General features: G+C 36.2%; 1 protein-coding gene across 2 annotated transcripts in view; it reads left to right on the top strand.

Annotated features, from left to right (window-relative positions):
• Positions 1 to 13581, top strand: part of LAMA2 (laminin subunit alpha 2) — a 623525-nt gene that overhangs the window by 268111 nt on the left and 341833 nt on the right. For both annotated transcript variants that reach the window (XM_068551053.1, XM_068551052.1), the window contains exon 5: positions 12275 to 12454. In XM_068551053.1, the coding sequence (XP_068407154.1) occupies positions 12275 to 12454 (180 nt within the window). The remainder of the gene's footprint in view (positions 1 to 12274; positions 12455 to 13581) is intronic.

The raw sequence follows: 13581 nt of genomic DNA, 5'->3' as shown, positions 1-13581 counted from the left end.
AGAAGGAAAACAAAAGTAGGCAAGCATGACTCCAAGTTGTTGGCACTGGGTAATTGAAAGGATAAAATTATTTAATGAGATTGGGAACACTGGGGATGAAGAAAGGGAACTCAGTTTGAGATATAAGTTTGAGGTACCTATTAGACAGTCACATAAATGGATCAAGAAGGCAGTTGGATTCTGCATGTGGACCTTAGGAGAGATCAAGCCTGGAGATATAAGTGTGGGAGGCGTCAATATAGATGGTATTTAAATCTGTGAGCTTTGGTGGGATCGCTAAGTGAGCATGGATAGAACAGAAGACAAGGCCAAGGACTGGGCACCATGGTACTCCAATATTAGAAAATCAGGGAGGAGAGAAGGTAATAAGTAGAGAGGGAGATTGGGAATGGATAGCTGGAGGCAAACAAAGACAGTGTGGTGTCCCGGAAATCAATGGAGTAATCAATTGTTTCAAATGCTGTTAATAGATCAAGTATGGTGGAGACTGAAAATTGATCATTTAGAGGCTCCTGTTGACCACCCAGAGCCAGAGTCAGAGCCTTTGTTTGCGCTGTGCTAGAAACACAGTGGCAAATTGTTGCACTGTCACATTTTCCTAAGCTTCATACAGATCACCCCCTTTCTCCAAACGTATGCTTTCTTTCTATTTTTTTTCCCATGCTGGGTAAAATACAAGTGATTAGGTTCATTTTTCAAAGTTATCGTTGTGATCTTATTCTCCCTCTCTGAATTAATATCACATTAATCATGATTAGATTTAAGAGGTTCCACAAGTCTCAACCACTCATTTACATACATGCTCTTTGACCACACCTGTAGATAGCTGCCCTCATCCTACACATATGAAAATTATTGTTCTATCTCCTGGTGTCACCTTACTTTCAAATTGTTATACCAATTTCATTGACACACTTAGTGATTGATAAAAGGGATTTTAAAATGTTCATCAAGTTGTCAACTCCATCCACTTCCACTACTCATTTCAAACTTTCTTATCCTTATTAATGATCCTTAATTAGCCTTCATTCTCCCATCCATCCCATCCATACACTCAATAAACTTCTATCATTGGGGAGGCTGTTAGGAATATAGCTTTTCCAGTAATCTAAAGCAGATGTAGTAATATAAATAGAAAAACATAATAATAAGGGGCCATTATCCATACTAGAATTTTGATTATTTGCTGCATAAAATGTCTTTAAATTATATTCTAATTATCAAAGTAAAAATGCCATAGAGGCCCTCAAATCTTATCCATCTGCAAGGGAAACATGATTTATATAGTACCCTTACACTAATAAAAATAATTTATTTGGATGGGTAGAGTGTAATATTGATTTAGTCGTTTGGTCGTAAAAAGAGATGATCTCTCATGAGTTTTTTTTTTTTTTTTTTTTTTTTTTCTCTTTACCTGTGAAAGCTAATTTCAAAGCAGAGTGTAATTTTAAAATCTAAAAAACCAGTGGTTAATCAGGCTGATATTTTCAGTTGGAATAAATTCCTTTGACAGCATGAACATGTATCCACTAACATGTCTGTAATGGAAATCATTTCAGAAGACACTAGACTGCCACAGACTTCCCACAGCCTCGCAGCAAGACAGTGGTGGTCTTGAGGAATGATACTTTTCATCTTTTTGAAGATAGACACCCTCCAGTTGTCACCCCACAGGAAATCAGGAAGTATGCTAAACTATCCAGTGGAGTTGGAATTACACAGCGAGGTTCCAGTGGAAATATCCTATCCAATATTATGATTTATTTTGAAGGAGAGTTTTTTTAAAAAGGAAAAAAAAAAATGATGGAAATAAGCTGCACAAAACATGGCCAAACAGCTGTCTGGTTTTCTATCTCAGAAACAGCTTGGGACTAACTATACTCACAAGATCTCTTGGCGGAGTAGCTTGATGAAAATACGAAAGCTGTGAGGAGAAGTGTTCCTCTGCTGAAGGCTTTCTTTAGCTATCATGGTTTATTAACGTAAATGAGAACATGTGTACCATTTTTTAAAGTTCCTGTATGTTTAAGTGAGGCACTTAGTGATTCCATGTACAGCACAAATACAGTTCACCATAGTATTAACACCAAATAAACCTTAATAATTTTTGGAAAACTTAATTCTAGACATGGTCTGATTCTCTCCCTTCAAATAGCATTTTTAGGAGCAGTCAAGTAAGAGCTTGATAAGACAGAAATTTAAGCATGAATGCAAGGGCACTGGTGAATTTTTGGATGTCAAAATTAATCTGTAAGGGGAATTCATTTTAATTGCTTCATACATCGATTTATTCATTCTTTACCGTTTAATGGATACCTTCTTAAATAATAGAGACGACTTGATTTTAAAGACATTTCTGGCTCACCTGCTAGATGTCAGAATGGTAGAATATACAAGATCTGTCTTACTCTTAAAATTTTCTACATCAGAGGGGGAGGATATTCAGTATTTGGAGATTTATTATTTTAGGAGACCTTGTATTTTATCACCCTCAAAAGTTGATTTAAGTGAATTTATTCTTTACTAAGTATCCAAGGTAGGTTCAATTAGCTGGGACATTTCATATTTTTATCATGAGGCATTTTGAGTCTATTCTTTGTGACATCAGAATTAGTTTCTCATCTCAGAGTTTGCTGTATTTATTCCTCTAGTGACTCAGTAGTTTATTGGCAGTCAGTTTGTAAAATTCTCTCAGGGATTATCTAAATGCAGAATGTTAGGAATGGAGACACATATTGCCTCTCCTGTCAAAAAATGTAATTAACACAAATGATATATTGTCTTGCAAAAGTGGATGAAAATTCCAGTGGGTGACCTCAAGTCACAGTTCCCAGTGCACTTAAAGACTGTTGTGTTCCTTAATAGCTCCCAGCCCAGCACAGGACTCCTTTCTTCTTTTTCTTATTTTATTTTTAACATCTTTATTGGAAGATAATTGCTTTACAATGGTGTGTTAGTTTCTGCTTTATAACAAAGTGAATCAGCTATACATAGACATATATCCCCATATCTCCTCCCTCTTGTATCTCCCTCCGACCCTTCCTATCCCACCCCTCAAGGTGGTCACAAAGCACCGAGCTGATCGCCCTGTGCTATGTGGCTGCTTCCCACTAGCTATCTGTTTTACATTTGGTAGTGTATATATGTCCATGCCACTCTCTCACTTCGTCCCAGCTTACCCTTCCCCCTCCCCGTGTCCTCAAGTCCATTCTTTACGTCTGCATCTTTATTCCTGTCCTACCCCTAGGTTTCTCAGAACCTTTTTTTTTTTTTCAGATTCCATATATAGGTGTTCCATACTGTATTTGTTTTTCTCTTTCTGACTTAACTTCACTCTGTATGACAGTCTCTAGGTCCATCCACCTCACTACAAATAACTAAATTTTGTTTCTTTTTATGGCTGAGTAATATTCCATTGTATATATGTGCCACATCTTCTTTATCCATTCATCTGTCGATGGACACTTAGGTTGCTTCCATGTCCTGGCTATTGTAAATAGAGCTGCAGTGAACATTGTGGTACATGACTCTTTTTGAATTATGGTTTTCTCAGGGTATATGCCCAGTAGTGGGATTGCTGGGTCATATGGTAGATCTAGTTTTAGTTTTTTAAGGAACCTCCATACTGTTCTCCATAGTGGCTGTATCAATTTACATTCCCACCAACAGTGCAAGAGGGTTCCCTTTTCTCCACACCCTCTCCAGCATTCATTGTTTGTAGATTTTTTGATGATGGCCATTCTGACCGGTGTGAGATGATATCTCATTGTAGTTTTGATTTGCATTTCTCTAATGATTAATGATGTTGAGCATTCTTTCATGTGTTTGTTGGCAATCTGTATATCTTCTTTGCAGAAATGTCTATTTAGGTCTTCTGCCCATTTTTGGATTGGGTTGTTTGTTTCTTTGATATTGAGCTTCATGAGTTGCTTGTATGTTTTGGAGATTAATCCTTTGTCAGTTGCTTCATTTGCAAATATTTTCTCCCATTCTGAGGGTTGTCTTTTCGTCTTGTTTATGGTTTCCTTTGCTGTGCAAAAGCTTTTAAGTTTAATTAGGTCCCATTTGTTTATTTTGGTTTTTATTTCCATTTCTCTAGAAGGAGGGTCAAAAAGGATCTTGCCATGATTTATGTCATAGAGTGTTCTGCCTATGTTTTCCTCTAAGAGTTTGATAGTGTCTGGCCTTACATTTAGGTCTTTAATCCATTTTGAGTTTGTTTTTGTGTATGGTGTTAGGAAGTGTTCTAATTTCATTCTTTTACATGCAGTTGTCCAGTTTTCCCAGCACCGCTTATTGAAGAGGCTGTCTTTTCTCCATTGTATATTCTTGCCTCTCTTATCAAAGATAAGGTTATGACATATGCCTGGGTTTATCTCTGGGCTTTCTATCCTGTTCCATTGACCCATATTTCTGTTTTTGTGCCAGTGCCATGTTGTCTTGATTAATGTAGCTTTGTAGTATAGTGTGAAGTCCAGGAGCCTGATTCCTCCAGCTCCCTTTTTCTTTCTCAAGATTGCTTTGTCTGTTCGGGCTCTTTCGTGTTTCCATACAAATTGTGAGATTTTTTGTTCTAATTCTGTGAAAAATGCCATTGGTAGATTGGTAGGGATTGAATTGAATATGTAGATTGCTTTGGATAGTATAGTCATTTTCACAGTGTTGATTCTTCCAATCCAAGAACATGATATATCTCTCCATCTGTTTGTATCATCTTTAATTTCTTTCATCAGTGTCTTATAGTTTTCTGCACACAGGTCTTTTGTCTCCTTAGGTAGGTTTATTCCTAGGTATTTTATTCTTTTTGTTGCAGGGGTAAATGGGAGTCTTTCCTTAATTTCTCTTTCAGATTTTTCATCATTAGTGTATAGGAATGCAAGAGATTTCTGTGCATTACTTTTGTATCCTGCTACTTTACCAGATTCATTGATCAGCTCTAGTAGTTTTCTGGTAGCATCTTTAGGTTTCTCTATGTATAGTATCATGTCATCTGCAAACAGTGACAGCTTTACTTCTTTTCCAATTTGGATTCCTTTTATTTCTTTTTCTTCTCTGATTGCAGTGGCTAAAACTTCCAAAACTATGTTGAATAATTAGTGGTGAGAGCGGGCAACCTTGTCTTGTTCATGATCTTAAAGGAAATGGTTTCAGTTTTTCACCATTGAGAACGATGTTGGCTGTGGGTATGTCATATATGGCCTTTATTATGATGAGGTAATTTCCCTCTATGCCTACTTTCTGGAAGGTTTTTATCATAAATGGGTTTTGAATTTTGTTGAAAGCTTTTTCTGCATCTATTGAGATGATCATATCGTTTCTGTCCTTCCATTTGTTGATATGGTGTATCACATTGATTGATTTGTGTATATTGAAGAATCCTTGCATTTCTGGGATAAACCCCACTTGATCATGGTGTATGATCCTTTTAATGTGCTGTTGGAGCCTGTTTGCTAGAAGTTTGTTGAGGATTTTTGCATCTATGTTCATCAGTGATACTGGCCTGTAGTTTCCTTTTTTTGCGACATCTTTGTCTGGTTTTGGTATCAGGGTGATGGTGGCCTCATAGAATGAGTTTGAGAGTGTTCCTCCCTCTGCTATATTTTGGAAGACTTTGAGAAGGATAGGTGTTAGCCCTTCTCTGAATGTTTGATAGAATTCACCTGGGAAGCCATCTGGTCCTGGGCTTTTGTTTGTTGGAAGATTTTTAATCACAGTCTCAATTTCAGTGCTTGTGATTGGTCTGTTGATATTTTCTATTTCTTCCTGGTTCAGTCTCGGAATGTTGTGCTTTTCTAAGAATTTGTCCACTTCTTCCACGTTATCCATTTTATTGACATATAGTTGCTTGTAGTAATCTCTCATGATCCTTTGTATTTCTGCAGTGTCAATTGTTACTTCTCCTTTTTCATTTAGAAGTCTGTTGATTTGAGTCTTTTCCTTTTTTTTCTTGATGAGTCTGGCTAATGGTTTATCAATTTTTGTTTATCTTCTCAAAGAACCAGCTTTTAGTTTTATTGATCTTTGCTATTGTTTCCTTCATTTCTTTTTTATTTATTTTTGATCTGCTCTTTATGATTTCTTTCCTTCTGCTAACTTTGGGGGTTTTTTCTTCTTTCTCTAATTGCTTTAGGTGTAAGGTTAGGTTGTTTATTTGAGATGTTTCTTGTGTCTTGAGGTAGGATTGTATTTCTATAAACTTCCCTGTTAGAACTGCTGCATCCCATAGGTTTTGGGTCATCGTGTTTTCATTGTCATTTGTTTCTAGGTATTTTTTGATTTCCTCTTTGATTTCTTCAGTGCTCTCTCGGTTATTTAGTAGCGTATTGTTTAGCCTCCATCTGTTTGTATTTTTTACAGTTTTTTTCTTGCAATTGATATCTAGTCTCATAGCGTTGTGGTCAGAAAAGATATGTGATACAATTTCAATTTTCTTAAATTTACCAAGGCTTGATTTGTGACCCAAGATATGGCCTATCCTGGAGAAAGTTCCATGAGCACTTGAGAAGAAAGTGTATTCTGTTGTTTTTTGATAGAATGTCCTATAAATATCAGTTAAGTCCATTTTGTTTAAGTGTCATTTAAACCTTGTGTTTTCTTATTTATTTTCATTTGGGATGATCTGTCCATTGGTGTAAGTGGGGTGTTAAAGTCCCGTACTATGATCATGTTATTGTCAATTTCCCCTTTTATGACTGTTAGCATTTGCCTTATGTATTGAGGTGCTCCTATGTTGGGTGCATAAATATTTACAACTGTTAAATCTTCTTCTTGGATTGATCCCTTGATCATTATGTAGTGTCCTTCTTTGTCTCTTGTAATAGTCTTTATTTTAAAGTCGATTTTGTCTGATGTGAGAATTTTACTCCAGCTTTCTTTTGATTTCCATTTGCATGGAAGGTCTTTTTCCATCCCCTCACTTTCAGTCTGTATGTGTCCCTATGTCTGAAGTGGGTCTCTTGTAGACAGCATATGGACAGGTCTTGTTTTTGTATCCATTCAGCCAGTCTGTGTCTTCTGGTTGGAGCATTTAATCCATTTACATTTAAGGTAGTTATCGATATGTATGTTCCTATTACCATTTTGGGTAATGTTATTGTAGGTCTTTTCCTTCTCTTGAGTTTCCTGCCTAGAGAAGTTCCTTTAGCATTTGTTGTAAAGCTGGTTTGGTGGTGCTGAATTCTCTTAGCTTTTGCTTGTCTGTAAAGGTTTTAATTTCTCCGTCGAATGTGAATGAGATCCTTGCTGGGTAGAGTAACCTTGGTTGTAGGTTTTTCCCTTTCATCACTAAATATGTCCTGCCACTCCTTTCTGGCTTGCAGAGTTTCTGCTGAAAAATCAGCTGTTAACCTTATGGGAGTTCCCTTGTAAGTTATTTGTTGTTTTTCCCTTGCTGCTTTTAATATTTGTTCTTTGTATTTAATTTTTGATAGTTTGATTAATATGTGTCTTGGCGTGTTTCTCCTTGGATTTATCCTGTATGGGACTCTCTGAACTTCCTAGACTTGATTGACTATTTGCTTTCCCATATTGGGGAAGTTTTCAACTATAATCTCTTCAAATATTTTCTCAGTCCCTTTCTTTTTCTCTTCTTCTTGTGGGACCCCTATAATTTGAATGTTGGTGCATTTAATTTTGTCCCAGAGGCCTCTGAGACTGTCCTCAATTCTTTTCATTCTTTTTTCTTTATTCTGCTTTGTGGTAGTTATTTCCACTATTTTATCTTCCAGGTCACTTATCCGTTCTTCTGCCTCAGTTATTCTGCTATTGTTTCCTTATAGAGAATTTTTAAGTTCATTTATTTTGTTGTTCATCATTGTTTGTTTGCTCTTTAGTTCTTTTATGTCCTTGTTAAACATTTCTTGTATTTTCTCCATTCTATTTCCAAGATTTTGGATCATGTTTACTGTCATTACTCTGAATTCTTTTTCAAGTGGACTGCCTATTTCTTCTTCATTAGTTTGGTCTGGTGGGTTTTTACCTTGCTCCTTCATCTGCTGTGTGTTTCTCTGTCTTCTCATTTTGCTTAACATACTATGTTTGGGATGTCCTTTTCGCAGGCTGCAGGTTCGTAGTTCCCATTGTTTTTGGTGTCTGCCCTCAGTGGCTAAGGTTGGTTCAGTCGGTTGTGTAGGCTTCCTGGTGGAGGGGACTGGTGCCTGTGTTCTAGTGGATGAGGCTGGATCTTGTCTTTCTGGTGGGCAGGACTGCATCCGTGGTTTGTTTTGGGGTGTCTGTGAACTTAGTATGATTCTAGGCAGCCTCTCTGCTATGGGTGGGATTGTGTTCCGGTCTTGCTAGTTGTTTGGCATGGGGTGTCCAGCACTGTAGCTTGCTGGTTTTTGAGTGGAGCTGGGTCTTCGTGCTGAGTTGGAGCTCTCTCGGAGAGCTTTTGCCATTTGATATTATATGGAGCCGGGAGGTCTCTGGTGGACCAATGTCCTGAACTCGGCTCTCCCACCTCAGAGGCACAGGCCTGACACCAGGCCAGAGCAGCAAGACCGTGTCAGCCACACGGCTCAGAAGAAAAGGGAGAAAAAAAGGAAGAAAGAAAGAAAGAAAGAGAGAAAGAAAGAAAGAAAAAAATAAAATAAAAAATTTATTAAAATAAAAAATAAAAATATTGTTAAAATTTAAAAAACTAAAAAGGAATAAAAAAAGAAAAGAAAGGAATAGAGGCAACCAAACTAAAAAACAAATCCACCAATGATAACCAGCACTAAAAACTATACAAAAAAACAAAACAAGACAGAACAATAAGACAAATGGTAAAAGCAAAGCTGTACAGACAAAATCACACAAAGAAGCATACACATACACAGTCACCAAAAGAAAAAAAGGAAAAAAAAAAAAAATCTATATATTAAAAAAAAGAAGGAAGAGAGCAACCAAATCAATAAACAAATCTACCAATGAAAATAAACTCTAAATACTAAACTAAGATAAACAGAAAACCAAAAACAAATTAGATACAGAAAGCAAAACCCCAAGTCTACAGTTGCTCCCAAAGTCCACTGCCTCAATTTTTGGATGATTCGTTGTCTATTCAGGTATTCCAGAGATGCAGGGTACATCCAGTTGATCGTGGGGATTTAATCTGCTGCTCCTGAGGCTGCTGGGAGAGATTTCCCTTTCTCTTCTTTGTTCGCACAGCTCCTGGGGTTCAGCTTTGGATTTGGCCCCGCCTATGCGTGTAGGTAGCCTGGGGACATCTTTTGGGAAGTCTGAGGTCTTCTGCCAGCATTCAGTAGGTGTTCTGTAGGAGTTGTTCCACATGTAGATGTATTTTTGATGTATCTGTGGGGAGGAAGGTGATCTCCACGTCTTACTCTTCTGTCATCTTGAAGGTCTCTCCTTTTTTTTTTTAATTTATTTTTTTCCTGAAGTATAATTGATTTACAGTATTATATTAGTTTCAAGGGTACATCGTAGTGATTCAGTATTTTTATAGATTATATTCCATTTAAAGTTTTTACAAAATAATGACCATATTTCCCCTGTGCAGTACAATATATCCTTGTAGCTTATTTATTTTATACATAGTATTTTGTATCTTTTTTTAAATTCGGGTATAGTTGTTTTACAGTATGGTGTTAGTTTCTACTGTACAATGAAGTGAAGTAAAGTTTCCTGTGCTATACAGCAGGTTCTCATTAGTTATGTATTTTATACATATTAGTGTATATATGTCAATCCCAATCTCCCAATTCATCCCACACCCCTTTTCCCCCTTGGGGTCCATACATTAGTTCTCTATGTCTCTGTCTGTATTTCTGCCTTGCAAACAGGTTCATCTGTACCATTTGTCTAGATCCCACATATATGCATTAATATACGATATTTATTTTTCTCTTTCCGACTTACTTCACTCTGTGTGACAGTCTCTAGGTCCATCCACATCTCTACAAATGATCCAATTTCGTTCCTTTTTATGGCTATTATTCCATTGTATATATTATATGTCCCACACCTTTATCCATTTGTCTGTCAGTGGGCATTTAGTTTGCTTCCATGACCTGGCTATGGTAAATAGAGCTGCAATGAACATTGTGGTACATGACTCTTTTTGAATTATGGCTTTCTCTGAGTATATGCCCAGTAGTGGGGTAGCTGGGTCATATGGTAATTCTATTTTTAGTTTTTTTAGGAACCTCCATACTGTTCTCCATAGTGGCTGTATCAATTTACATTCCTACCAACAGTGCAAGAGGGTTCCCTTTTCTCCACACCCTCTCCAGAATTTATTGTTTGTAGATTTTTTTTTTTGATGATGGCCGTTCTGACAGGTGTGAGATGATACCTCATTGTAGTTTTGATTTGCATTTCTCTAATAATTAGTGATGTTGAGCATCTTTTCATGTGCCTCTTGGCCTTCTGTATGTCTTCTTTGGAGAAATGTCTATTTAGGTCTTCCACCCATTTTTTAATATTGAGCTGCATAAGCTGTTTTTATATTTTGGAGATTAATCCTTTGTCTGTTGATTCATTTGCAAATATTTTCTCCCATTCTGGGGATTGTCTTTCATCTTGTTTATGGTTTCCTTTGCTCTTTAGCCTCCTGTGTGTGCGTGCACATGCTGTGTGTGTGTGTGTGTTCAGTCCAAAACTTACCACTCAATTTCAATTCCTTTAACAATTTTAATCTCATTTGATTTATTGCATAGGTAATAAAGCATTTACAAAGTAAAAAAAGTGAAAGTAGTTCTTCCTATCATTTTATTGAGAGTTTCCTTATTCTTTTGTAAGGTACATATAATTCACTGTGTAGATGTATAATTTATTTAACCAGTCTCACATTGATGGATATTAGATTGTTTCCAGTCTTCTGCTATTACCAGAAAATGTGGTGGGAATTCAATATAGTTTTACATTTCATTAATTACATGTTAATTAGTGATATATCTATCTATCTATCTATCTATCTATCTATCTATCTATCTATATCTATATCTATATCTATATCTGTAGGGTAATTTCCCAGAAGTGGAATTTCTAAGTAAAATATTCTGTGCATTTGTAATTTTGACAGTTATTGCTAAATTCACCTTCATAAGGGCCTGTGCCATTTTACACTCACACCTGTAAGTATGTGAGAATTGCTGTACCTCTTTAGTCTTGCCATCAGGGAGTATTATCAATATTTTAGGATTCTGACAACCTGAAAAAATGGAAAAGGTTTTTAGAGTGGTTTTAATTAATGGTTCTGTTATGAGTGAAGTTCACTATCTTATCAAAAGTTTAATAGCCATTTATATTTCCCTTTCTTTGAATAGTCCTCTTACATCTTTTGTCGTTTTTGTGTTGTTGGTATTTTTTCTTGTTGATTTATACGAGTTCTTTAGGCATTAGAAAAGTAAGTCCTTTATCTGTGATAGAAATACTTCTTATTTTATCAAATGGTTTATTCCCCATTAGAATTCTCTGCTCTCATGAAATCCCTGTTAGAACATGTGGGCCTCATGCCTCCAAATTACCTTTGGAGGGTAATTTCTTGACCATTTCTCCATTTTTTACCTGGAAAATGGCATGGTTAGATTTGATTTCTTCTGGTGTCAGTTGTGCTAAATTATTTTCCTGAAAAAATTGCCATCCTGTCCAGGTTTTAATATATTTTCATAGAGTGTATTTTTCATAGAATGTGTTATATCCTTGGTAAATTTTTTGCCTTCTTGATCTATCAATTACTAAAAAACAAACAACAGCAACAAAAAAACCCCAGCTTATTGAAATTTCTCACTGTGCTTGGAGATTTGTGTAGTTTTTCTTGTAATGTGTCCATTTTTGCTCTCTATATTTTAAGGCTATATAATTAGATACTTTCAATTTAGAATAAAAAAAATTAAGCTCCTGATGGTTTCTTGTTTTTGTCTGATGTTTTGTAACTTTTTTATACCAAGTTTTCTGGTTTCCCACTATATACTACAGTCTTAAATAATGTTAGGGCACAATAATTTTCAGAAAAAGAATGACTTAAGAATTTATAGAAATCCTAGGAAAGTCAAGTAGATGCACTGCCTTGGAACAGAGAAATATGGGTAATTGCAGTATATACAACACACCTGAAATATAAGCAAATAAATTGCATGTATATGTACTAAAGCATTCATAAAATTCCTCAATTACTTCACTGCATTCCAGTAAATAAATATGAACCTGTATCTGCCTGACTAACTGGGAGAAAGGGAGCTTAACTTTATTTTTCTAAGAAAAATTAAACAAAACCAGATATTTAATTTTTGGTAACTTTAATTGTCAAATGATTTCCCACATTGTGTAGATTCACATCTCTTTGATCAATGGGAGACCGAGTGCTGATGATCTGTCTCCTGAACTGCTAGAATTTACCTCCGCCCGCTACATTCGCCTGAGATTTCAGAGGATCCGCACCTTGAATGCTGATTTGATGATGTTTGCTCACAAAGACCCAAGAGAAATTGACCCCATTGTCACACGAAGAGTAAGTTACAATGAATCATACTGGAACTTGTGAATGATATTGCACCCATCGTTTTAATTGTCTGTTAAATAGTTTTAAAAGATATTTTTCAGTGAAGGAGTGAAAGACTTCGAAATTCCACAGACCTTCCTTTGTTTAAATCTAAGCTCTGCCACTTATTAGATGTGTAACATTCATCAAACTTTTTAACATTTCTAAACTTCAATTTCCTCTTTGGTACAATGGAGATCATAACGCCTAGATCATTATCTTAATTTTGAGGCCTAAGTTAGTTTTTCGACACTTTGGGTAATCCATACTACTATTATAATTGGCTTTTGGGGGGGGGGGTTACTACAGGAAGGGAATGGGCTTTGAAACATTTTTGATTGCAACCCACACTAAGAAATACATTTTATATCATGACTTAGTACACACACACACACACACATCACATGACATCTTGATAACCTTTAATGTGCATAGATCAGCTGGTGATGTGGAAATGCAGATTCGGATTCAGTAGGTCTAGGGCAGAACTGAGAAACTGCAATTCTAATAAATTCCCAGGTGATATGGATGCCACTGTTCTTTGGATCATTTTGCCTAATTAAATAATTTAGTTTTATGCTTCATTAATGAATCACAAGGCACTGCTAGTTCAAAAGAGTGCTGCTATAGGAAAAAAGTGATTATATATACTATTTTATTTTCCTTTATGAATTGAATATCAGGCAAAAATGGTCATAGCATCCTTTCAACAGATCATTGAAAGTAGGAGCTAACAAGTGTTGTTTTCCAGTGTTAAACAGGAATTTGAGAGATTATGACATAGACGATCAGCCCAAGTTGCTATGAGTGATAACTGTTCTTTCTCCTATCCACGCCTCACTGTATTCACTGGTTTACTCATCTCCTTTATATGCTGCTACACAACCAAGGCACTATTACCAAGAGAGTCAATTCGGCAGTAAATCCATAGAACAAATATATGCTAACAGCGGAGGAGAAAAGAGGATTGTAGGGATTGTGAGAAAAAGCATTGCTCTAGAATGACCCTACTAAGGTTAGACAGTTGCCACCAATTACCAAATTGCTGAACCGTCAGGCTGAATATTGAAGGGTGGTACTTTTTACAATTCGTGAGT

Source organism: Eschrichtius robustus, chromosome 9 (genome assembly GCF_028021215.1).
Source record: "Eschrichtius robustus isolate mEscRob2 chromosome 9, mEscRob2.pri, whole genome shotgun sequence".
NCBI lineage: Eukaryota > Metazoa > Chordata > Mammalia > Artiodactyla > Eschrichtiidae > Eschrichtius > Eschrichtius robustus.
This window is presented reverse-complemented; position numbering and strand designations above follow the sequence as displayed.